The 26962-nt window shown below is 38.9% G+C and overlaps 1 protein-coding gene across 4 annotated transcripts; it reads left to right on the top strand.

The window, feature by feature from the left end:
• LGMN (legumain) lies at positions 1-26313 on the top strand. 4 transcript variants are annotated; one of them, XM_058854643.1, is made up of 14 exons: positions 1-132; positions 6032-6209; positions 13872-13969; positions 14800-14881; positions 15399-15484; positions 18079-18154; positions 18611-18673; positions 19553-19619; positions 21220-21338; positions 22019-22108; positions 22809-23006; positions 23624-23794; positions 24674-24741; positions 25542-26313. In XM_058854643.1, exons 2-14 carry the CDS (start codon positions 6072-6074, stop codon positions 25579-25581), a joined length of 1296 nt encoding a protein of 431 aa, XP_058710626.1. In that variant the 5' UTR covers positions 1-132; positions 6032-6071; the 3' UTR covers positions 25582-26313. The 4 variants fall into 4 exon arrangements, with proteins under 4 accessions (XP_058710626.1, XP_058710645.1, XP_058710617.1 ...); XM_058854662.1 differs by lacking the exon at positions 1-132 and adding an exon at positions 2281-2304; XM_058854634.1 differs by lacking the exon at positions 1-132 and adding an exon at positions 3746-3817.
• The last annotated feature ends 649 nt before the right edge of the window (positions 26314-26962 follow it).

Here is a 26962-nt window from a genome sequence, read left to right as displayed (position 1 = left end):
TCCGGCCCCGCCTCCGCCCGGCCGCGATTGGCTGGGCCCGGGTCCGCCCCCCCGCGCGCCGATGTCGCCTGGCTCCGCACGGCGCCCGCCGCAATCAGAGCGGCCGCGACGGCGACTCCTGGGCACGGCGCGGTGAGGGCGGCGGGGCTGCGCTGTCCGGGGGCTCCGGCCGGAGGGGGAGGACGCGAAGGGAACTGTGAACAGGGGACGGCCCGTTCCGTTACCCGGGCGCAGAGGCGAGGGAGCGGCCCCGCTGCCTCCCAGGGGAACGGCCGAGGGTTGCCGGTTTCCTTCCCGGGCTCCGAGCGCTGCCGAGCCCCCGCCGTTTCGTCCGGCGCCCCGTCTGGCCCTGGGCCTGGCACGCCTGGCCCGGGAACTGTGTTTGATCCCTCCGTGCTGGAAGAGACCGGAGTCAGAGCGGCTCCTTTCGGAGGGCATTGCCCAGGGCTGAGGGAGATCGGGGCGAGGGGGAGAAAGAAGTGGCAGCAATTTAGATTTAATCACCAGTAATACATTTTTAACGGGAGAGAAGGATGGAGTAACTATTTACGGGATTTCTGCAGAGAGCTGGTGATGCCTCAAAGGTGCTGCGCTGTGGCTGGTTATTTATAGCTGGTAGACAGCCTTGCCGTAACGTGAGGTTCTGCTTGGAGGTAGTAGCACCACTAGTTCCCACTTGTGTTGAGTGTCTGTGTTTGGGGGTTAACATAAATATTGTAGCCAAGATCTGAAATGCTAATATAAACATGTGGAGTTCAGGAATCTTGTGTAATCTCACACTGGAATTTCTGCGTAATAACTTCTCCAGAATTTAATTCTCTCCGTGCCCCCAACATTTCCATGTTTGCTGAGCAGACATTCTTACATTATCTGACTTACTCTTTTACCCTTACACCCCCATGCCAATTCAAGCAACCTAACAAAGTTACTCATGCAGTATTGCAGGATCTGTTTTTTCTTACTATCAGAATGTGATGGCAGAGGCTTTGTATGTCTGCAGACAAATATGAAAGTAAATAGCAGAAGCAGTTTTATTAAAGCCTTAAGGTTTGCCAGATTTGAACCTGGGTTTTTGAAATGCATAGAGAAAAAAAATCCCCTAAACCAGGTGTATTAGCTTATCACCATTCTAGGAATGATTTTGTTTTGCTTTTTTTTTTACCCTCAGGTAAATTGTGCCATCTCTGCTGCTGAGAAAAGTAAACAGGAGAATGAACTTATTTATAATTACTTTTAAATACCTTTATTTAATATCAAGAATAATTTTGAGCTAACTACAACTTCATGGGTTTTTACGGTAGAAGTGGCTTATACATCTTCAGTAACTAAACAGTAATATTTTACTGCAAGTTCTAATCATACTAAGCCAGTTCTTAGAATGGCTACTAGCAGACTTTGTAAGGAAATGTTTTGCAGCAGGGACTATAATCTCCTTCAAAATGTACCTTGTCAGAATTTATAGTGATGAAGATTTTTTTATTTCTATGACAGAAGCACAGAAAGAAAATCACATTATTTGTGCAGGGGCCTAATCATAGGTTTAGATGCTTCTGTTTGTGTAGCAGTCAGCACAGCATGTGGGTAGGTAGAACACTGCTGACGGTACAGTGGACATCAGTTTTCTGTGAGGAAGATTGTCACATATTTTGTCGAAATCAGCATCTAAGTATTACAGTGGCTGGCAATATGCAAGCACTCTGTGGAGGAAGGAACTGTGGCTTGATTTGGGAATCTGAAAGGCTAGTAGTTATAGGAAGTGAGCTCTTAAGAAAGACTTCATAGAAGAGCTTTAATGGTCATCTGATCAGCTTAAGGCTGTTATTTTTCAGCAAGTTTACTGTTAGTGTACTTCTCATGCAAGTAAAATAGAGATACGGTTTCTGTTTATATAGCTCTTGGAGGCTATGCTTAAGGTATTTGGAGTGCAAGCTACTGAAGTGTCAATATTGCTTTAAAAGCTAGTGGAAAATACTTTGATCAAGCCCTTTCTTTAGAGTGCTGTCCTGTTCTAAGAGTATTTATCTTAAAGGACTGTTTCCCAAAGGAAAGTTGTGAGCTCAGGGAACAGGCAGTTGGACAGAAAAATTGTTCTAGCAGCAGCTGGCCATTTCTAGATGTGGTCTTTCTTAAGTATCCCTCTCATCAAGTCAGAGCTGCATGCTAGTTATCTACTGGGAAGTGGTCAAAGTACCTCTGTCAGGACAGACTGGTTTTAAGAGTGAATTGTTCTGGCAAAAGCCACCCAGTTCTGGATGTGCTTCTTCCACAGATGGTACAAACTGCACAGCAGCCTTACCTGCATGGGTACGTGGTGATCTGATGCTGAACCCACAGTGTCCGAGATGGGCCTTTATCCTGGCATGGTCTCAAGGCAAAGTTAATTAACTCTTCTATCAGAAACACTAGGCAGAGCTGATCAAATCTTAAAATATTTTGTGGGTCAACCAAAACTTCAAGATTATCTTGTAGTGAATTTTTTGTTTGTCCAGATAGTCATCTGCATGTGATTTAGGATTGATTGCATGTGATGGATCTTCAGAGAAAGGCTTTTTCTGTACCTGTGGTAAGCTGGTCAGCTGAGCTGCTCTCTCTTAATATGATTTGAGGACAAAGCATGTGATGGGGAGCTTTCTTTTCTTAACTGTAGGTCAAGAACTCATACAACACAACCCTGAACACAGCCTTTTAAATTGCCCACTTGCACTCAGAAGCCTTCTTTAAAACAAGAAGAAATATGTCTGTGCATGAGTGTATTTGTGTGTTTGATCATCGTTTGTTTGTACTTTGTTTGGTTTGGTTTTTTTTTATTTTTTAAGCAGCAATGAAGACCCATTTCCACTGCACATGTGTTTAAACCTATTTTAATTGCTGCTTAGAGAACTTCAGGGTGCTGAGCATTTATTAGTTATGGTTTATTACATGGTGGTATGTCTGGGTTTTTTATAATTTCCTCCCTTATTTCTGTTGTTATTTTGATTTAATTATAGTGTCGGAGTAGAGAAGTAAGAGAGATTATGTGTTATTAATTTGTGCCAAAGAGAAGGTTCTTTTCTATTCTAAATAATCCATGACAAAATATGTATGATTTGCTAGTACAGTGCAATGTTTCTTGGTGTTTATTTTTTTTTTTCCCTGAGTGCATCAGTCACAAATTTTGTCTCAGCAGAGAAGAGAAGTGTGAGGACCTAGATACCCTTGTACTACCTGGAAGACTCTTGAATCCCCCATGGAGGGACTGCCTGAGGGGCTGGTAGCTTAAGTCTCTGTTCCTGATCTGGCCCAGGGATTTTCTGTTGTGGGGCCTGTGTTTACAGGCAGAGTGCAGTGCTGGTGTGTGGCACATCTGTGGTACGTGTGTGTGGCACAGACAGGCCTGCTCACAGGTACTGGCTGGGGTCCTGAGAACTGTAGATCCTTGTTAGTATAGTCAGGAGCCTGAACTCACCAGGAAAGACAATCCCATCAAACTGTTTCCAGTTGCCTGGTATATCAGTAACTGATAGTGGCAGTGACTGTTTCTGTGTGACGGATGTCTGTGTGTCCGCACCTTCCTTGAAATTAGCCATGTTATATGGCCCAGTGAACAGCTGGCACCAATACAGCTTCTATTGATATGCCCTGGATTCTAATGAATGGTAACTCAAAGAGCTAAGCATCATGTGACAGAATCTCCAGCAATTATTTGAACCATTAATTTTCTCTCTTTTTTTTTCTTTTTTTCATCTAAATATAATTCATGTTATAGTTGGAGAAATGTTAGGAGACAGACACTGAGCTCTGAGGGATCTGTTTGCAGGAAATTCAGCTCAATATTCCAGTAAGTCAAACTCAGATAAGATTTATAAGCAGATTGTCTAAACAATATTGATTTTCCTTTCTTGCCTGATATTTCAGGAGTTAAATATACATGAAATTGAATATTGGCAATGAATAGGCTCATTGGCCTGTGGCATATTGTGGTGCTTTACAGAAGTTCTAAACAGGTTGGTATGAATCTTAGCCAGGCTGTAGGCAACAGAATAGGCAGTTCTTATGGATGTTGTACACACAGAGCATCTTCACCACATTTTTCAGTATGTTATTTGTCTTACCATCTGAAGAAGTGTCAAGATAGATCAGGCAGAGTTGCCATACAAAGTCACATTCTTTGGCAACAGTGACAAAACTTTACAATTCCAGCTCAACATGGGAGAGTGTAATCATCTAATGAAAAAAAAACCTGCTTATTCCTTTTTATCTGCTTGAGTGCTGAAGAAGTTAGTAATTCAGCAAACCCTAAATTGCTAAGTTATTGTGTATTATTCTTGCTCCAAGTGTTACAGGCAGTGATAAGAGTAGGTTCTTCCTAAAAGATAAATTTTTGGAAGAAGCAGTTTCATAACAGTTAATGTTTGATTCTGCCTTGACTGTTATGACTTCCTTTACTTTGTGCTAGCTCTACTGAGAAGGATAAAAAAACCCCCAAGTTTTAAATATGTGTATATATATATATATATAAAATATATGCATATATATATTTTTCATACTACTGCCTGCAAGACTAAGTCTTAGTGACCAGTGAACCCATGCTATGTGTTAGGTTAGTAGTCTGCTCTGAACACAGCTGCTTTGGAGAGGAGCTGGCTGCTTCTCTGTCTCAGCCTCATTTAGTGGCTGCAGGATTAGTGGCTGGTGGTTTTGACTGGAGTACTGAGGCTGACTTAGATACCGTTTACTTGGTTTAGTGGTAGTTTTGACATTTTGCCTTGTGACTGTGTTGAATGGCTTGGGGGTTTCCAGCTTTTATTCCAGAGAAAGCCATGTTAAAGTAGACTACTCTGCTTCTTACCACAACACCTCTTCCATACCTAGCAGCAATGATTAACTTCCAGGATCTCATTTTTGTAAGTAGGTAGGTGTAAAATCCCATCTCTCAGTGCATGAGGAAATGTGTAATCTTTATGCATGTGCCAGGAGCATTAAATTCTTCAGGGGAGTTTGCTTTAAGATGAAGCATTTAAGAATGCTTCACACTGGATGCAGCAGACCTGAGGCTGTGACCAGTAAATGGAACCTGCCTGCCCCCCAACCCCAATTCAAAACACAGACCTTAAGCCTGTGATCAGATGTGTCCAGATAGTTTGCTTGTAGAGTAAAAGCTTTATCAGACAATCAAGGTGCTCAGTGCGTTCAGTAGCTAGGACCTTACTTCTAGTCCTCTCAAGAAAATAGAGCCATTTCTTCATGGACTCAAAAATCCCCTGTACTCTGCTTTTCTAAATTTGATTTATCACGCTCAGATGAAGTTTTCTCACTGTGCACCTTGTGCAAACTCTTAACCATTGAGCAAAAGACGCAAAAATGCTACTCTTTCATGTGGTACTGGTTCACATATGCTCTCCACTAGCATAACAGGTTGCACAAATAGCGTGAGGCTCTCAAAGCCTGCACTTCCCCTCAGCCCCAGTGGTTAGGGCTGTATCTTGTGCAGAGCAGTGGCACGACCTCTTTCCACCCTCTTTGGTATTGTGGACACAGAGAGCTTTTGTGACACTGACCTTCCAACTCCCCAGAACTTCTCCATGTCTTTAGTATTCTATATCACCTGGGATTTGACTCAGTAATAATAGGCAAATTGCCAGTGAGTAGAAACCAAGGAATCACAGAAGCAGAGACCAAGAGAATAGTTTTAATCTGAAATAGTTTTATCTGTGAAGTAATTGGTAGTGAGGCTTGCTTTGTATTTGAGACTTATTCATTGCCAGCTATTATAGAACAAAACAACCAGAGGGAGCTGAACAACTTGGTTGTCCTATTCAGAATTGCTTTCAGTCAGATTTGAAAGCTGACAAAAAACTATTGTAACTAGTAGCAGCTTGGTGCTAAAGAAAGATATGACCAGAAATTGTACTGTGGGTTAAATGGTCCGTAAAACAAACACAAAAACCCCACAAGCAAGAAAAGCTTCTAATTGTGATACTGCTGATGTTTGTTTTGCATTTGTTTATTGATTGATACCCTCTCATTTACTTCTCTCAGAATTCTTCATTAGGAAAATTTTCTCCCATTTGTGGAGTAAATAAAGAGGAGAGATGATACTGAAAGCAGTGGTGCTGCTGGGCTGTGCTCTGGGCATCAGCACATTCCTCATGGAAGAACCTGAAGATGGAGGCAAGCACTGGGTGGTGATTGTTGCGGGTTCTAGTGGCTGGTACAACTATCGCCACCAGGTAAGGACCACTGGTTCCACATGTTGATGCTGTCCATGCTCCAGAAAATGCCAGATCCCAGACTTGAGGGAAGGTGATAGCTGCCTGTCATCTAGATTAGTTGATTATAGTTTAGACCTTCTGTCATTTGAGCAAGTGCTTCTACTTCTAGACTCCCAGGTGTGTGTGAAGTTTTTAAAGCAAACAGCAGCAAGATTCACTCAGAACCTGCTCTTAGTTCTTGTTGTTACCACCCCAAGAATTCCCTTCCACTGCTCCTTTTTACTATGTGATTTTTTATTTATTTTTTTTAATACAACTTTTTCCAGCCTCTTGAAAAAGCTGTCATTCCAGGAGAAGTATTCTTCCTCTAATCACACTTCTGCACCTGGGAGACCTGTCCTTTTAGGGTAAATACTCTATTACTGACTAGGCCAGAGGCTCTAACCCCAACTTGCAGTTGTACAAATGGTATCTAGAGGTAAACCTCATTTTGAGACACATGCATATTTCTTTCCATTTTTTTCCTCTTTTTCATTATGCTATGAGAAGCATCCCTTTTTTTCTAATTAAAAAGTCTCTGAAGGCTGCAAATGCTCTCTATGTTTTGATGGGTGGAGGACATGTGGAAGAGGGTTCTTTTTAACCTGAACCAGTTTGCTGACTGTGTTCAACAGCATGGCCTCAGAATAATGTTGGCACAACAAAGTTAGAGTGCACTAGGGTGCAGGGAACTCCGAAGTCTAACACTGCTGGGAAAAACAGCGTGTTGTGAAATTGTGAACTGAGTGTGGGTGTCACTATGGACAGGATTAAATCCAAGTGACTTAACTGTGATTAAGTTCAAGATTTATAATCAGCAGTCAGAAAACTTCTGCAGCATTTTCCCCTTGGGGAATGCTGGACAATCCTTTAAACAGATAAACCTATGCAAATGCCATCTTTGCTCTAAGCTTGCAACTCAGCTTTCCTGGAGAACAGGATCAATTTAATTCTGATTTGTGTGTACATTTATATATTTCTAAATGTTAGAAGAATAGTTTATTATAGTAGCGTTGGTTAAAAACTAGTGTACAAAATCAGGATTTTTAAAACTGAGCTGTATGACATGTACTGGCTGATTTGCTGAATGCTGAAACTTTTAAAGTATTTATTATTTTTAATGTAACTTCCTGTAAAATATAGAGAGACTTCATCCTCTTGGTCGATTGAGGAACAATCTTCGGTGTGTTGGGCACCCTGGGTTTTGTGTATGTTTCTCCTCCTTCTCAGCTCACAATCAGTTTGTAACTTCCAGCACAGTGATGAGCTTAAAAGTAAATTAATCAGACTGACAATCTTGTTGCATCTGAAGATCAACCTGTTACTAGCAAGTGCTAGCTCAACATTTTGACAGTCAGGTTTTAAGGATTTTGCCAGCTCCTTCCAGTGTAGATATCACCCAGTAATCATAGTTTGAATATTACAGCCTTAATATAAGCTATTCCTATTTCAAATTTAATCTTAAAGAAGAGTTTTAAAGTTGGAATTGGGAAACGATGAAAATACTACTGCTGTGCTTGATTACTGCCTGTCTTGGGGTGTCCAATTTAATGACTAAGTTGTGCTCTTTTTGTTGCTATTGCTGTATAACCAGTCTAGCTGGCTCCCTTCCATTCTCGGAGGATTTAATACCACAACATTTGTTCTTTAAACAAGACTACAATTTTGAAGCTGTGGCTCATGAGAATCCTTTTCTCAGTTGCCTGGGCATAGTTTTTAAATCTCTGTCAGTGAGTCTTCAATGGCAAGTGTATCTGGCAGGTGAAATAGGGTTATGAAGGACACAAGATCCACACTTACATACTTGTGTCCAACAGTGAATGAGTCTTTGGATCATGCCAGTTTCACAGAAGCTTATTAACTTTTGAGTATGCTCATGCTTTGGAGATAGTTATTAAGTAATTCCTTTTCAATGTTAGAAAAATGACAGCAGGATTTCTTTAAATACCTTAATTTTGAAGATAATGTCAACTAATGTGAAATATCTGCCATGTCAGATTTTAATTAATTTAAATACTAGAAATCTCTGTATTTTAAACTACCACTTGCTTCAGGTATTAACATTTGGAAATAAGAAAATTATATATTATATATATATATACTATATATATATATATAATATTATAGTATATAAAAGAAATATGTATATATATAATATTATATTATATATTAGAAATAATAAGAAATAATAATCCTATTAAAGTAACAAAAGCAGCATCATTAAAGAGTCTGTATGAAGGATCCTTCACAACAAGGCTGGGTTCTTACTTGCATATCCTGAGCAAGGTATTGTGCATCTTAACTTGTTATGAACTCAATTCCAACAAGATGCAGCACATCAGCAGCTTGTGCTGTTCTGCCTTTCGTGGCCAGCCTTAAGGGCCTGGTGGGGGTGAGCATGCATGGTAGGAGTGGCATGTGGTGAGATAGACCCAGCAGTTAGTCATGGGAAATCCTCTTGTGCCATGAAGTGTGCCAGACAAGGATGCCTTGGGTATCAAAAAACTGGAGAAATTTGTTCCTAGCAAAACAATCAGAATGACAGACTTTTAGGAGAGTTATTCAGAGGAGGAAAGATGCTACAGAGATCTTAGGAGTTCTGACAGATTTTTGAAAACATGCACACTCATCTCCATGTCTTTGTGTGTTAGTGTTCCTTCCTGCCTTCCAGAGGTGGAAGTAAAAACATTTTCAGTAATTAAATTATTTGCCCAAGTCACTTACAGAGGAACCAGGAACAGGACTTGGTCTTTCCCTTCTGTACTTCAGAATACAGAGTGAACACACATAGAAACATGGTATTATTTGGTAGAATCATACCTGTACTATAGGAAATCAGAGCAGTGCTCCAGAATTGCACATTTGTGCAATTTTTTTGCTTTCCAAGGGAGAAACTGCAGAGGTAAATACATTGTACTCTAATTCACTTCACTCCTGCCATCACCCTTCTTCCCCAGAACTTCTCTGACCTAGCCTGTGTACAAGTGCATTTGTAGAGGTGTTCCAGAATTATTTTTTTTTTTTATTACTGGACTTGTTGCTATTCCCTACATGCAGCTATGCACATATAATGTCCCTTTGTAATCTGAGAACTCAGCAGACACATCTATGGGTTTCAATTGCTCAGTTCAGCTGTCCAGCATACAGTTAATACATGGTTTTACATGTTTGTATTGTTTTTATTTTGTGAACTCCAGTTGTTTTGCATGCTGCCTGCTTCAACACGGTCAACACATACTGTATTCTCCGCCATAGTAATTATTTGGTGGTAATGTGTTCATCTGACAGAGCAACCACAAAAGCAGAAGAAATAGATGACATTCTCCAAAATATCTTATTTCATACATTAAATGCTGTACAGACCCCAGGAATAGTAAGTTTGTAAAGACTTTGCAGACCCAGGAAACACTGAGTTTGCACCTGTAACCTCAAGGAATCTGAAACTGCCTTATGACTGGTTATTTAGCTGTTAGTGGTCAGGGTCCATTATCAGTACAAACCAAGGATAGAAAAGATAAGGAAAAAACCCACCATTTGCACTTAATATGAGCAAGATTCACACGTTGCAGGCAGTTGCTTCCACTGTCATGGCTGAAACAGGACTTCTTCCTAATCAGGATGATCTAAACTTGTCTTACACATTTATCTCATCAAATTCCTAAATTAAATTTTAAGTGTTTTGTGTAGTATAGAGCCCAGCATGATAGGCTTATTGTCATTAGAGTGCTAGCTTGTATATTGCTTCATGCTTGTGGCTTCTCAGTTCTTTGGTGTTTTTATCCTTACTTTAGTGGTTTTGCTTAGAGTTGCTTGGGCTGTGGAAGGGCTATCAGTGTGCTCCTCTCTGCTCCTCAGCAATTTTTCTGTCTTCTCTGTAACAGCTTTTCTATTATTGGACTGGCTGCTGTTCAAGAGTACTCCCCCTGTTCCTAGGAAAGTGGCTCAGCTCTCTACTGCACAAAGAGCTGGATAAAATACTTCTGGAAAACTTAGTGGCATACATGAGCAAATACAGTACTAAATGCTTTTGACAGATGTAGAGAATAACTCAACAAACTGGTTCTCATTAGAAGAAATAGTGTGGCTCCTCTGTGAGATGAACATAGCAGCTAACTCAAATCTGAAGCTGGCTTTACATCAGACCAGAGACAGAGCCATGCTTCCTGGATACTCAAAACTGCATAGTCTGGGGAAAAGCGTGATGTGAAATGAGAGTTACTAAAGATGGAGTGCAACCTCAAAAGGAATGCCAGACTGAAAAAGTCAGGCAAAATTTAAAAAAAAAAAAAAGTATTTGTATACATGGGTCTGTTTTCAGTTGTTGTTTTTAGCCTTATACTTGCTGAGCTTTGTGGGTCAGAGACTATTTATTCAGGGTTCAAGACACTACCAGCCAGAGCAGTATCTTATTCCAGGACAGTCTTAAATTCTCTTGTCTTGTAGATAACAGACACTAAGGATGCCTTGGCTTCATGGCTTCAATTAGCATTTCTTCATTGTGCTTACAAAATTTAAACTGAACTCTCAGGAAACCTTCCCCCAATTCTCGATAGAGTTATAGCTTTGGGCAGATTCACTGATATATGTTTAAGCAAAGGAGTAAGACATGGCTGGCATTTCAGACATATTCTTCTACTTTGTTTATATATTAGAGTTCATTCTTATTTAGGCTGTGGCATTTCAGCACAGCTTTAGTGGGAATCATGCTGCTTTAAGGTGAAGCTGACAGTTCCTTTCAGCCATGAACCTAGCAGTCATGAGATAAGAAGTAACCAATTTCACACAAGTCCAAACTTTTCCCTTTAGGAATTATTTATGCAAGCTTGTGTCATAAACAACTTGATTTTTCCAAAAATCCCCCCAAGTAGTTTGCTTAAAAGCTGTGTCATTCAAATGTGTAAACAGCTGTATGGCAGAGGAAACCAGGGTAATTCATCCTCTGATCCCCATCCTTTCAAAATCTGGGAGTTAATTATTTAAGCAGATCCTCCATCGAAATTTGCTGATGTAGCAAAAGGTTTAGACTAACCAGGGTGTGAAAGGTCTGAACCATGCCCTTAACAGTGTCCATTTTGGAGCTGCCCATAAGGTCAGTTGTGCAGCAGGAACTGCGCTTTTTCCTGTGCTGTGTGGGGCAGCTGCTGCCCTACCCCAAATCACAGTCACAAAAACACGGTTTAGTGACAGTTTATCCAGTAAATGTTCATAGCATACATTTCACATACTAAACCAGCAAGAATAATTTCAGTAAGACATCTGGAACAAGTGAACAGCTATCTCTTTTAGAGTAGTTTACAGATATGCCAGAAATATTTCTGAGAGAAACAGGCTCGAATAGCAGTATTTGAGAGGCAGTTACACATCAACAGGAAATACTCTAGATTCACATACACCTCCCTGCTCTAGCTGCTTTTTTTTAAAAAAAAACAAAAACTTTTTTACTGTGGTTTGATAGAGTTTTATGGGTTACAGGGACCAATCATAAGCAATATCAAAGGTGACTAGGTCAGCTAATTCTATGCAATAAACCCTGTTTACTCATAACTGTCCTACTTTAGTCAATGGAGTTTTATCAGGAAAACATGTTTTTGCTGCTTTAGCCTTTGCTGATGATATCATTATGCTACTAGCAAGTACAGTTCCCTTAGCAAAAGCCTAAAAAGGCTGGGACAACCCCCTAACAGGCATAAGTTAAGATTAAAGGGAATTGACTACATTGATCTGCCTTTCTTTACAGTAAGGATTTTACTAATGACTACTATTTGCTAATACAGGACATACTGAACAAAAAGTGAATTAACCAGAAGGAAGGAGAGGAAACCAAAAAAAGCTGATAATATACATTTAGAAAGTTTAACTCATTTTGGGCACTTGGTTAAAAACACCTCTGAAGTCTCTACTGGCCAGCCACATGTCTGGGGGAGCTCAAGACACTTGCCGATTGAATGTGGTGATACTGTATCACTGCATGCCTAAATATTTCCATGTGTTGCCAGCCTGTAAAGATTCCTATCAGCATCACAGAGGTGTGTGGTATTTTGAGAGTGAGAAGGGACGTATGATCTACTTATCAATCAGTGTAGAGAACCCCTGATTAGTGTTTTCTTCTGCTTGGGTTGCTTGAAAATCAAATATGTTCTTGGTCAAACCTGTGCTCTTCTGTTTCATATTATATGGAATACCTTCCTAACTGTTTAACCTCAATGTTTAACTTGTTGAGGCAGCAGCTGGTATAATGACATATAAGGAAATGGAAAACTAACTGGGAGATTGTCTGGGGTAGGTGGAAGAGAACATAGGCTGCTGACCTGCAAAGTAGGAAACGGAACTGCTTTAGTAAGAACAGTTTAACATTCACGGTTAGTCATATTAAGAGATTTTATTGTTGGAGAGTTTATTATCACTGAACGTGCCTCACCCTTCACAGAATCTTGTACAACTGTCTTGTCTTTTCAGTTTCATCTGCACTTAGAAGACCAAGACCAATACTGTAAAGTTACAGTATTTTACAGTGTCCTTTTGGTTAAACTAATCAAAATCACTAGTACTCCTAAGTAATCTGAACAGACATTGGTCCACTTAAACCACATCAATTTGGTTTCCAAATTAGCAAATTAGATTAGTTCAACACAGGTAACCTTTAAAGCTTGCTTCTTGCCTGCATTTGGAGTGTGCTTTTGTTAGGTGACATCTCTTCCATTAAACCTGCACAGCTTTTTCTAGCATGTGGTGGGTTGTAGTTGTCAAGTCTAGGAATGATTTTAATGTTCCATTATGGCACTCAGGAACTGTAAGTTTTAAAGAAGAGAATAATTTGGGCTGGGGATACTAAGTTAGCATTTTGATAGTGTTCTGCATTTACTGTAATATCACTTTAATGAGTATTGTTATTTCTGCATCACGTGAAGATGGTACTGTAAAGAAAATGTGCTTATTCATATCCTGTACAAATCAGGAATAGAGCCTGAGTAGAAATTCTGCAATTCTGTTTTCCACTGAAATCTGTTATTTCCTGAACAATCTTAAGTTGTTGCTCTGCAGAGTAAGAAATACATAGTTAAAAAGAAAATATTCCTTAACCCAAACTCTCATCTCATAGTAAAGCAAGATGTAATAAAATCTTTGCACAGATGAGATTGGTAAACAATACTTGCTTAAGTCAAGGACAGTCTTCAATGCTTAGCTGTGCAGGCTTGGTGCAGAACTAAGTGAAATCGGTGGAAATCCAACTCTTTTTGTCTGCTTGGCACACTTTGGATTTATCTGTCACTGCAGAAGGTTTTTATTTTGACTTTCTCACACAGTGCGGCATATTGCTGAGAACTTCATGTTAAATTTGTTATCGGTGCCAAGTCTGAAGTAACTTCTGATTTCTGTTTAAATAAGAAATCAAAATAGGTAATGAGGGAGAGATATTAATCATAGTCTCTACTATTAATGCAACTGCTCCTAATTAGAGAAAGGCAGTGAGCTCTGGTTTAACCTGTGCATTTCATCTCTTTAGCAACCCTCAGTCTCATATATTGCAATGCAGTTTGTTTTGGACAATAGCCTGCTCTTAGGTCTGAAAAGCTCTTTTGCTTCTGGTATCAAAGGTAAAATTTCTGTTAAAACTAATAATGAAAATTTTCTTAATTTCAGGCAGATGTGTGCCATGCATACCAGATTGTACACCGAAATGGAATTCCAGACGAGCAGATCATTGTCATGATGTACGATGACATTGCTGATAATGATGAGTAAGTGATGAATGTACACTGGTCACAATCTAAATGGTTACTATATAGACATGCCATAGTCACCAGTGTGGTTTGAGTTTGTAGTGGTTTTGAAGGAAGAGCCCTTAAAACCACCTGTGATATACATAGAGATATCAGCCATCAGCACAATAATTTTCCTTTGAAATGTGCTCGTGAGCTTTCTATGCCTTAGTCCACAGCTCAGCATCGTCTGTGGCACTGAGGACTGCAGAGCTTTGTTGTGAGAGTAAGGGATCTTAGCTCCCAGGCATAACAGTGTGCAGCAGATAAATAGCCTAAACCCATGAACACAGGGGAGGTCTGTGTATGACTTCCAGGGCTCTTTTGGGAAGATATTATCAGATTAATTCCCAAAATGTACATTCAATGAAGATTGGTACAGGTCCCATTCTGGGTGACTGTCTAGAGCATATCCTTGCTTTCTGTATGATAAAGTTGATTTATACAGCCTCTAAATCTGAAACAACTTCCTCCAAAATCAGCAGACATTACAGGCACAGCAGCATTGGGAGCAAAGTGTTAAGGGGAATAAAGACAAGACTGCAAGGAGAGAGATGATAGAGACCATCCACCTACATCTTCAGATTATTTGACATGATCTGAGGTACAATACTTGAATGTACTCTGAGGGTAAGGACACCTGAGACAAACATATGTAACTGACTGAAGTGCAAAGCCCTTTATATTCTGAAATCATTTAATGACACATGGTGCAAGTTCCTGTACTCTCAGGCGAGCTGGCTCCTAGTTCTATGGTCATTGCATGGTGTGTGGCTAATTATTCCTATTTATGTTCCATTTCCTTTCAGAAATCCAACCAAAGGCATTGTCATCAACAGACCTAATGGCTCAGATGTGTACGCTGGAGTGCCCAAGGACTATACAAAGGAGGTAGGAACAAAACTCCTTTCCCTGGGGAAGGGTCACCATTGTCCACTGTCTAAATAAATTTTTTCACCCTGTAGCTTACATTCCAAAATGCACTTAGTATAAAGCACCAAGTTTATTCACCTGCTTGGTTTGGCACGAAGTTTGGTGTTCATAAGATGAATATAGACAATAGATTCTTTGAAATGAAGCATTGATCATAAAAATGAAACTTCACACTGTTTCCATGCTGACAAATGAAATAAAAGGAAGAAAGGTCTTGGATTGTAAATGTTGTAACTCGATCTGAAGAACAGCTATGTAAAACTAATTGTTTCATTAAATCGGTACAGTAATTCAGTCACTCAGTGATTTCATGATTCAGCAGCCAAGTGAGTCATTAGATAAAGATGTATTGAAACAGATGGCCAGCTAAATTTGTTATCCATGCATGGTTTCTAACTTTAAAAAGCCATCTTTCTAAATGAAGATTTTGTTGTTTTTCTAATCAGATCTAACTTTATTCTTCTCAAATCATTAGGATGTTACTCCTAAGAACTTTCTTGCAGTTCTCAGAGGAGATGAGGAAGCAGTGAAGGGGGTGGGATCAGGAAAAGTATTGAAAAGGTAAGAGAAATTTAGTTTAGAAAATAATTGCATGTGTAGTTGTAAATTGACACTAGTTTCAACAAAAGAATAGGGTAAATTAGAGCAACTTGAGAATCCAGCAAAATTATTGATGGCAGTTCCAGGTCCTTTACATTACAAATATAGTGGTTCTAGTTTCTTAAAAAGAAACAGGAAAGCAACTGCTGATATTTGACTGATTAAGGTATAAAAGTTCTAGAGGATAGTAGTAACTGTATTAAGGTATTTGTTATTTAGACTATTGTCTTTTGCAAAAGTGGCAGTTCTCAGAAAGTGTGGCTAAACTTTGGAGATCTCTGGAAAGGGTGTTCTAAGGCTTGTTTTAATGTACATGAACAGTTTCATTAATCATCTGAAGACTTGGGTCAAACTCAGGCCAGACTTAGCAGTGAGTGGCAGAGGGACAGTGAGAGCTTAACCAGCTCATCATCTGGAAGAACTGCATGTCTAATCCCAGCCTTGGTCTTTGTAGCACATGTACAGTTATTGAGGCTGAATATAAACCATGGTTCCATTCCTAATGAAGTGGAATTATGGTTTATAATTAATGCAAAAAAAATCTTGGTGACTGAAAAAGTAATATGAGCAATTAAACTTGTAAGTGATGTATTATGCTTAAATAATTTGTAAACTAAGTTACACAAATGATTCTAAGTTTGGCAATATTCTAATATATGAAAAATAATAAATTATAGATTGGCTAAGTGGAACGTAAGATTTATAATTAATGGTAGGTTATAAAGGCTTATATATTTAGATGATTCAAGAATGTAGTTAATATATTTAAGGGCCTAATAAGAAGTCTTCTAGGAAGGATGCCTGGTGTCAGTTATTCATCTTGATTCTGCAGAATTTGAGATGTGAAAGTGTGATGCCTCCTTACTAAGTTGTTCTGTATTTCTGACTATTGGTAAAGAGCTATATCATAATTATATTTTTCTGTGTACAGGAATTACTGTAAAACCTTTAAGAATTTAAATTCAACCATTTGGAAGGACTAGCCTTGTTAAAGAAAAATTGTGGTCTGTCTTCATCTGGCAGTTGATTTTAGAGGCTTAGCAATGAAACAGAGCAGAAGAATCCCACCCAGGCACTGAGGAGAACAGTAAAAAAGAAGGAGCAGGAGAATGGTCAAATAAGTTATCACTCTGAATTGTTTAAACTTCATCCTTAAAAGCCGAGGTTGAAAATTATATATTCCACACATATAGGCAAACGTTAATAAATTACTGCACGTTACCAGGTTGTGCTCTTCTACTATCTGGAATGAGTCAAGAGGTGACTATGAAGCAATTTTTGTTTTAAAAAAATGTATGTCTGAATACAGCTCACCTGTGAAAGCTTGATGTTCGAATTCAAATAAGGAAGTAGCCACACAGAGAGCCAAAGTACTCAGGAAGGCAACTTTAACCCACAAATAAGTCTTATTTGTTTACATTCTGCCTTGGTCAAATTTTTTTCACTTAGGATCAAGAGCAGGAACTCAAAAAGTAGCACCCAACCCTTCTTTATTAGGCTCTGTTTGAATTTTCAAGTGGCCTGACTTTTGCTATTAGGTGGGGCAAGGACTCAATTATCCTTTCCCCAGAAGGCTTCCAGATGGACTTTCAAGTGGTCCTCCTAACTAGTAGGTTACTCTCCAAACAGAAGGCTGGACAATGTTCCCTTGAGCTGCTGCAGTTGTACCTGTTTGTTCTGAGGAAAGTGCAAAAGCAAGTAAAGTTTTATGGACTCTGGTACAGAGGAACAGAGGAGGGCCTGGACACTCTTTCTGATCTTTTTACACGTTACATTTAATTGTCCCTGAATACAGTTTAAAAGGAAAATTCCTTTGCAGATCTGGCTGTTAGGGAAAGACCTTATCATCACCCAAACAGGATCTGTTTGATTTTAAGTGGAATCAGACTGTAGAGCAAACTGTACTACACAGATGTGAGAGTGTCAAAGCCTGTGAGCACTGAGTGCTCACCTGACTGCAGAGCCAGTCTGGCCTCATGGGTGCATGTGTACATGCATTAGTTCCTTGTGGAGCTGTAGGCTCACACTGCTTGGTGATCTGTGAGGCTGATTATGGCCATAGTAGTCCTTACACATACCCAAGGGTCTTAGCAAAGAGGTTTTTATGATTTATCCCAGTGTTATTGGTGCCTTGGTATAACTTAGTTATAAAAGCATTCCTTTTTTACCAGACTTATACAAATGCCCACATGATAATCAATTCTTCACATAGCCATTAAAAACCAATTAAGTTTCCACCACAGCCTACATAACAGCCCCTGTCTCACTATCAGTTTACAGTTTGGAACATGAAGTGTGATTGCCATACTCAACATGTTTGAGGGACTAGCCTATATCTCTGGTTTTTGTTCCTTTTGCGGGCACTCATCTCCTCTAATAAGGATCCAAACTAATATGCTTGGGAGAAAAAACTGTTACCAAGAGGAGGAGGTGCTTCAGTTCTCTTATTTTCAGATATTGACATGTCTTGGCACTGAAAAGCAGATGATTGTTGTTGTAATGAAGATTAGGTTGGAGTAGTTAAAAAGACTTTGTTTGCAATTTTTTCATTACAGTGGTCCCAAGGATCATGTGTTTGTTTATTTCACTGACCATGGAGCTCCAGGACTTCTGGCTTTTCCTGATGATGATGTAAGAATTTTGGGAATAACAGAAAACCCATAATTTTAGTGACATACTAAATAGTAATGAATAAATGTAAAACATGAGAATATTTAGTGCACTATATTGAGGGGAGAGGCTGAGAAAGAACATTATTTTTTTCATGACTGTATTTTGGATTTTTTCCAGTTAGAATCTGTAACATTCAGTTGAAACTTAAGTTATGTCATTCCACAGTTCACTGGACTTTGGTAGTCCAAGCAGACTGTTTCACACAGGCGTGACTTGGCATGCGTATCCTCTGGGTCCATTTCTCATCTTTTCCAGAGTGGTAAATGCTAGAATATTATACTTCAGAAGAGCAAAGGACTGGATAAATATATTGAGAAAATAGTGTATATATTCAAGCAGTTGGTATTTATTCTTAAGTGAATTGTTTGTCGGTTGAACATAAGTGGTTTTAATACAAGCCTTCTTATTTTACAGCTTCATGTGAAGGACTTGAATAAGACTATTTGGTACATGTATCATCACAAGAAATACCAGAAGGTAAATAAGCATACCAATCATAACAAGAAGTTCTGAAATTGAAAGAGCAGCGGGCATGGAAGAGACATATTTTTATTTTGAGAGTTGGATCAAAGGAGGAAGAATCTGTTACATGCAGTTAAATTTGCATTAGGATTTTGCAGTTAAAAGGATTGATCTGCTTCAAATTTTCCATAAATAGTTTACTTGGTTTTTTTGCAGTCAATGTTGATATATAGTATTACTCTTGTTTGCTAATGCTTCATATTCTGACTAGAAAAACAACATCTGTAAGTGCACCCCCTTAATTTGTACCTGACTATTTCTTCCTGTGCTTTGTTCACTCCAGACTTCACTGTTATTACAGGAAGTTTGTATATACCTCATGTTTTTCTTACTGTTACTTACATAGTTTAAAAGACTGCACCTCTTGTCAGAAAATTCTGTGAATTTATTTCACATGTGCTGTTAAGCAGAAAAAATTAATATTTTGAACATTTTTATTAATGCTTTTTTAAGCAGTTCTTTGTGGCAATGTCTTCTATGGCTGGCTGTGTTAGGAACACACAGCTGGCATCAGTTCCAGAGATATTACATTCAATATTAACACGTTGCTGTACCTCTAGAGTGACTGTATATTTGATCTATGCTTTGTACAATAGCCAAGATCCCTGTGGATTCTGTAGAGATTAATAACACCTTTTCATTATTGTTCCTCTTTCTACAGAATTTGATTCCTGAAAATGAAAAATTGTCTTTTGTTTTGTAGCATTATGCATTGCTTTTGTTTCAGGAATAGCAGTACAGGCCGACTAGCTATGGGTAAAAAGCACCAAACAACTTTTCTCCATTTCCTCATGGAATTTCTTAAGGTCTCTGATTTATTCTTTTATTTTATAGATGGTGTTCTACATTGAAGCATGTGAGTCTGGATCTATGATGAATCATTTGGCTGATAATATCAATGGTGAGCAATCAGTTAACTTACTGGACTTAAATGTCACAACTTGTCACAGACCTAAGCAAGTATTGACTGTGACAAGAATATATTCAAGACGTGTTTATGTAGAATTTTAGCAGGGGAGCACAAGAAGATAGTACTTTCCATTTACAGGAAGTTCCTTTTAATAGAGTCTTACAAAAGACTGAAAGGGCTTTCCATTTCTTGGAAATAAGAAGTTGAAAAAGTATTTCTTTTCAGGAACCAAGTAGTTGCCCTGGTTATACAGACATTTCTCAGCCTCAGCACTGCTAACAGGTGTGAAGTTCCTGCTCTCAGTTTCATCGAGTAGCAAAGCAGTTGTGAGACACCACTGCCAGGCAGTTCTGCTGCACATTTGCACAATAACCGAGGGTGTGTAACCTGGGTTTTCCAGGGTTTCCAGGCTCTCTGCTGTAGAGCTAGAAGCTCAGCTTTGATTAGGATGAGGAATCACAACCTTTTGAAAAACTATTCTGTATCAGGGAGAGAAGTGCTTGTTCTTGTGGTTTTGAAGATGTGATTGCAGAGAACAGCCATGTGCCTGTCCATAGAATCCTGGGTGTTTGGCTGTGGGTATGCTGCCTGACACCCACCAAGATTTCTTCCAGTTTTTCTTTTTTAAAGCAATTTTCATGTTGATGATTGTCCAAGTCAAATGCTCAGTATTTTTCAAAGTTTGTTCTGTCAGAAATTTCCAGTCTGAGGACTGGCTTTACAATCAGCTCTGCCACAAAACTTAGAAAGCCAGAAAATAGACAATTTATGTATTAGAGTACAAAGTTGTCTTTGTCAGCTTTCACTGATGACCTAAGAAGTTGAATAAGCTACTTATTAAGTATTTTGAAGGGTGCTAAGAGGAGCATTTTACTGCACAGACAAGATTCAAGATTTTTTTACTTTTGAGCTTTAGGTACATTCTGAGTCAAAACAACACAATAGCTCTATAAAATCATGTGGAACACTTGCACTTTAAAATATGGATTTTCCTTCAGTTGTATAACTATGCTATGTATTGACTTTGGCAAAAAGCCAAAATTGCTTTTGTCTTGATACCTGTAAATACGTGTTTACAGTATTCCTGTTGTGTTAGAGATGACTTACTGGGAACGCTGTGCTCGGGGCAGATGTTGTAGCTTTATTTTACTTTTGTCTCAGTGTAGAGCATTATCCAATGAAGTATATTACTTAGAAGGTGGCATGTGGAAGAAAAGATGATTTTTAGGGGATTCACTTCAAGTTTGGAGAAAAGTTCTCATTATTGTTATAAAGAAAATGAATATATAGATAGTTGTTAGTGCACAGTGCTTTCAGGCAGTTCTTGAATAGTAGATTTTTTTCTCTTAGGCATTTTTTTAAACATCACAGACCACATTTGTCAGCAAAGAAGAAGCTCTTAGAACAGCACTGAGGGTGACTGAACAGAATGATTAACAGGCGTTTTTCCTTTCTGCTATTTAGAAGTAAATCATTGAAAGGCAAAATACTTAGACAAATATATAATGTGCAGCTAAGTATTAAATCATGGAGGGGGTCAGGGAGATTAAAAAAAAAAAAGATAAAAAAACCCTTACTCTTTGTATTACAGTTTATGCAACAACAGCTGCTAATCCCAGAGAGTCATCTTATGCATGTTACTATGATGATGAAAGGCAGACTTATCTTGGGGACTGGTACAGTGTGAATTGGATGGAAGATTCAGATATGGTAAGTTAAACAAATTTTCTTCATTTCATGTACAAAAAAGATCACTAGGATTTTTAAACATAGCTCTTTTACAAGATTTGTGAAAATATTTGGCTTTATGTGAAACCAACTCAACAAATTAAGTTGGTAAAAATATTTATTTACTACTCAGAACCATATATATAATTTTTATTGGTTTGGGCCACTGAATTTACTTCCAATACCAAATTTCAGAAATATTGTTGTCTTTTGTTATTTGTAAGATAGCAAGTATCTAACTTCTAGTTCCAAATTCACATTATCTTTGTTTGCTAATCTGAGACCACATCTCCAAATGGGTTAAACAAGCTGTGCAGTTCAGTAAATTGGATGTCTCCTTCAGGGGTGCTTAAATACGGACCTGTGCTATCCCACTTGTTAGTATAATGGAGAATAGTGTTAATGAAACAAATCTGGGATTTGTATGCTAGTTCACTCCCTTCTTGCCTGTTTGCTGGGAGATGAGATTACTGAAAGCAATATGAGAATATGCTGTTGAACCTTCTTTTCAGTTTTTATTTCTATGTCTTTCAAAGCTTTTATAGCTCTTGCCCTGTACATATTTCTACCCACTGGCAGCTAAGACCCTTTTCAGCTTCCCTTGCATTTTTAGAATAGCTGAGTTTAACTATCTTTGACCTCATGGAACTTTCTTCATGCAGGAGGATCTAAGAAAAGAGACACTCCACAAGCAGTTTCAGCTGGTGAAGAAACGCACCAACACCAGTCATGTGATGCAGTATGGAAACAGAGTATGTATTTGAGAGGGCTTCTTGCTCAAATGTAACTTCAAGCCTTTTGTAACCTATACTTTCATGCCTTAAACCAAACAAACCCCGAAGAAAACCAGCTGTAGACTAGCAGGGTTGATTAGTCATTTTTAGACATGAGCTATTTCTTTTAGAAGACCTCTTAGCATTTAAGAGGTGATGATCTTGATGCTAAAGGAAATCAGATTTGCTTATGCTTTAATCCAAGAAATCGGGGTACAAGTTGTCCTCCAAGTTCTGTCAGTGATTTGACACTTAAGTAAAGTATGAGAAAGATATTTACCGCTTCCAGGCATATTATGAATATTAGTGAAATGTTAAAAAATACAATGATCTCTGAAATGGGAAGAGCTAAGAGGTGATACAGCATTTACAGTAGTCTCATTGTGCAACAGATTAAGTACTTGTTAAAAAAAAAAAAGGTGCAGTTATGTAACCTGGTAGCCTTTTTTCCCCCAGTGGGTTTTGGAAATAAAAGTTTCCTGATTTTTGGCAGCTTTTACCTCATTGTATTAAAAAACCCGACATATGCATATGCACAGACAAACACACCTGCAGCCCTGTGATCTTTATTTTCTCTAATAAAACAAATTTAGAGAGTTAGGTTTACGTGACAGACCAAGAAAGAACTATCTATTGAGGGTGATTGACAATTTCCATCTGCTCACTTTTTATCCTTCAGAGCATCTCTTCCTTGAAGGTGATGCAGTTTCAGGGCATGGGGAAGAAAGCTATGCCTATTTCTCTGCCACCTGTGGAACACTATGACCTGACACCTAGTCCTGATGTACCCTTTGCAATCATGAAACGAAAACTGATGGCTACCAATGACATTTCTGAGGCTAAGAAGATTGCTGCAGAGATGAAAGCGTACCTGGAGGTAAGAAAAAAATAATTGCTCATCAGGCCAGATTGATTTCTCTCCTAAACAATGGCAGGAGGAAAAGCCCTGAAAGTCAACAAAATTACTCTTCAGAGTGGTAACCTCTAGCTGATGGTTTATTCTTTCTTTAAAATTCAGTGATCTGTTCCACAAGACACATTCAGTAGTGACTATCTACTTATTTAGGCAAGTAAATGCAAAAGTCAGTCTCACAGCTTCTACTGACAGGAAATTCCTCATCTGCATCCACAGATATTCTTGTGGGGAAGACTTAATCTTTGGTGTTAGAGAAGCACATGTCTCAGTAGAACTGAAACATCCCAAATCAAATAGCTCCTGCAGAATGGAAGTCAGTATTGGTATTAGTGGTGCTTTCTCTAGTAAATAGTAGGACATTAAGTGATTTTGGGTTCTAGGAGTCTTGACTTTCTGTCATTTTTCATTTGAGTGTTAAGAGACAAGTCCAAGAGACTGTGCTAAAAATAAATGGCAACATTTGGTTCTCTAAAGAGCCTGAAAGTTAAAGGAGCTTTAAAGAAAGATAAATTTCATTCAAAGTCTTTAAATTAGACTTAGAAAACACGTGTTTTAAAATCCTTTTTTTTTATGTACAGGTGAAAGAATTCATCCAAGAGTCCATGCAGAAGATAGTCACTGTTGTAACAGGATCAGCAGAACAGACCAAACAGATTCTGTCAGACAGACTGACCATCAGCAATTATGACTGTTACCAGTCAGCAGTGAACCACTTCAAGGCTCATTGTTTCAATTGGCACTTACCTGTGGTAAGTCACTCATTGGACATAACCTGGCAAACAGACCAGAAAAATAAGCACAGTCATAGGCACATCTGCAAAAATCAGCTTTTATTTAAGAGCTACCTTGGGGCAGTCATACAGATTAGATTTGGAGGAAGGGTAAGTAGTGCTTTTGGAAGCAGGGAACCATTTCTACTATGTTTAGGTAAACAAGAAGTTTACTAAAAACAACACCAAAAATAATCTGTAATTTTTACTAGTTAGTGGTGCTGCTTCCATCAGTTCCCTCCCCAGAAATCCCAGTGCTAAAAAAATCATGTTGTATTTCTGCTTGAAACATCTCTGCTGACAAAACAGAAACACAACCACCACCACTGTGAATTCATAATCTTGGCACATTGAGATTTCTATATTATGATATAGTATTATGCATAATTCCTTGCAGCAGCCTTGCTGCTATTTCCATTGTCTTGCTGAATTCTTGAGAACCACTTTTTAGTTTAGGAGCTTTATTACTCTTTGCTCTTCCTGGGATCCCAGCTGAGGATCAAGTCCTGTTGTTAGACTGTTTAGATAAGTCCTCGTGTTAGGCAAGATAGCCTCTTCAGGGGATTTTTTGGTTTTGTTCTGTGGGATTTTAAGAATTAAATGGATTAGATGGTCTTGTGTATGAGGCCAATGTGCAGCACAGCTGAATTTGCCTAAGTTCAAAGAAGCTGAATTGCTGAATTGTCTGAATTTCAAAGAGCAAAGTGTGCAGAAAAAAGATCCATTTAGCCCAGTACTAGATCATCAGTTGAACACCTTGGATATTATAGCATCCCTAAATTATTTCCACCATTTAGTCTGGATAAACAATGACTGCTTTTCATCACTGAAATGGTTAATAATGTTTGTTTATTTCAGTATGAGTATGCACTGAGACAGCTGTATGCCTTGGTCAACCTTTGTGAAGGAGGATACCCCATTGACAGGTAATGAGGTTCCCAGATATGCCCTGTAGTTTTAACTGTGGCTAAAAGAACAAAAGCTAATAGGCAGATAAAGCTTAATCCTAAAAGTTTCTTGCTGTTTTGTTCTTGTTATCATTTTGTCAGTAAATCACTCTAAAGTTAGAAATGTTTATTTTGACAAATGTCATTATTAGTTCCCTCCCACTCATAATGATCCATGTCCCCATAACCCTTTAATTTCCATACTGAGCCTCAGGGGAAATGACAGCCAGTCAGAGGATCCCACTGCACCACACAACATCAAACAAAACAATGTGACTGGTGCAAGGGCGTTGCCCTGTAATTCCAGTATGAGTTTACATTGAAGCCAGGTTGGAACTGCTGTGTTTTCTGTGCTACCCCCTCAGCTGCTGGCTCAAAACACCACAGCACTGCTGGGTTGTGGCAATGAAAGGGAATATGGTGCTATGTCCTTCATGTGTGGGGTAGGAAAGCAGGGAAGTAATGGTCCATGCTGACCCCTGTGGTGGTGCAGTAGAGCCAAGGGCAGTATAGTGTTGGAATTCTGTCTTAGGAGTTTGTGGTAGAGGTTGGGATCCCAGCCTGTGAGCCATGCAAGAGAACTAAAAAAGGGAGCGAAGAAAGCAGAAGGGTAGGGAATGTGAGGATGGACTGGTAGTTCAGAGAGTGTGTACATGCAACTGAGGAGGTGAAGAACTGCTGCCCTCACTCCTGGTGGCAGCCCACTGCAGTCAGTTTGGGAAATAGTTTGAGAGCAGAGTATCTGAAAAGTTATTCATTGTCATTGTTGTCTGTTTCAGAATATGCCTGGCCATGAATCAAGTGTGCCTTGGGTATTGATGGAAATAACAGTCCTGAATGTAACCTTTACTACAAGTGATAACTTTTCATAGCTGTCATAATCCAGACTTTACGTGCATGCAACCTGGAGAGAGTCAGCCACTGTGCTGGAACTGTGCTGGGAGCTGAAGCACCAGACCATGAGCAGTGCAGCATTTGCCAGTGCTCTCCCCTGCAATCCCACCTGCTGACAGCCTGCTGCTTTGAAAGAGGCATTTTGGCAGACCACCTGGAGCTTTCAAGATGGATAATTTTTTTCAAAGCACAATGCTCTTAAGGATCTCTGGATGAACACTACAAGCCATCTATGTGATTGTTAAATCCATCCTAAATCTAAACATTGAGTTATTAATTCTGGATTTTCTTTTAATACTCTTGCTAACTCTTAACTTTAAAAAAAAAAAAGTTAATGAATTCCATTACAGTGACTAGTTTGCAGATTGGTTGAAGAATGAAGAAACTAAAGCTTGTTCTTTAAGTTTTAACTCCTTAACAGTTTAAAGAAATGAGTTAGATTTTGGAGCTCTTTGATGTGGACAGCACAGTTAAATGTTGAGCAGTAAAAATCTTCATGAGTAAAAAGCACTGTTTCCCAAAGAAAACCAGAAATATCTAATGCTGTAAATTTAGCACCAGTATGCTGTAATTAATTGTGTATACTCACAAACCTGTGAGAGGTCATAGAATACAGGAATTGCCTGTGAATAAAAATAAAGTTGACAGTTTCATCCACCCACAGTGCAACAGTGTTGGACATGTTTTGTCTTGAAAATGAAGGAGAGCTAATTAATTCTATGATATGCATTACAAAGTTAATCTGTCTTTGTAAGACTTTCATAAGGGAGGTCATCTCAAAAAAACCCACACAAGCAAACCAACAAAACCTGAAACAAGCCCCAAAACTCCAGCCTAAAAGCAACAACAAAGTATTTAAAGCCCCAGATCACACTTGAAGATGCCACTCCTTAGAGGTGACTCAGTCAAGGTCAAGCACAGCAAAATTAGAGGTTGTGAGGTGATCCATGAAAGTTGCAGGTTGTCCACACCTTTTTACATGTGGAGACATGATACAGAAATATTTCAGAGTTTTTTTCAAACAGTGTGTTAAAATACACACTTCTCCATGTGAAAGGAATGAAGTCTGATAAAAATAGAACCCAACATCACCAGGATGGTGAGAATTCTGGGTAGCTTCACACAGAGAAAAGGGGTTGTAGAGGTGTAACTGCTACTTTCATATGAAGAAGAGCTAGGTAAAGCCAGGAAGAACATGAACAATTTCATCTTGCTGAGAGCAAGATCAATTCCAGAACACAGCTAGTGTCAGGAGGAATGGAAAAGGTAAAACCCTGTTGAATTAGGCATTACTGAATTAATAGAT

Source organism: Poecile atricapillus, chromosome 1 (assembly GCF_030490865.1).
Source record: "Poecile atricapillus isolate bPoeAtr1 chromosome 1, bPoeAtr1.hap1, whole genome shotgun sequence".
NCBI lineage: Eukaryota > Metazoa > Chordata > Aves > Passeriformes > Paridae > Poecile > Poecile atricapillus.
Note: the sequence above shows the minus strand (reverse complement) of the source record. Positions and strands in the feature narration are given on the sequence as shown.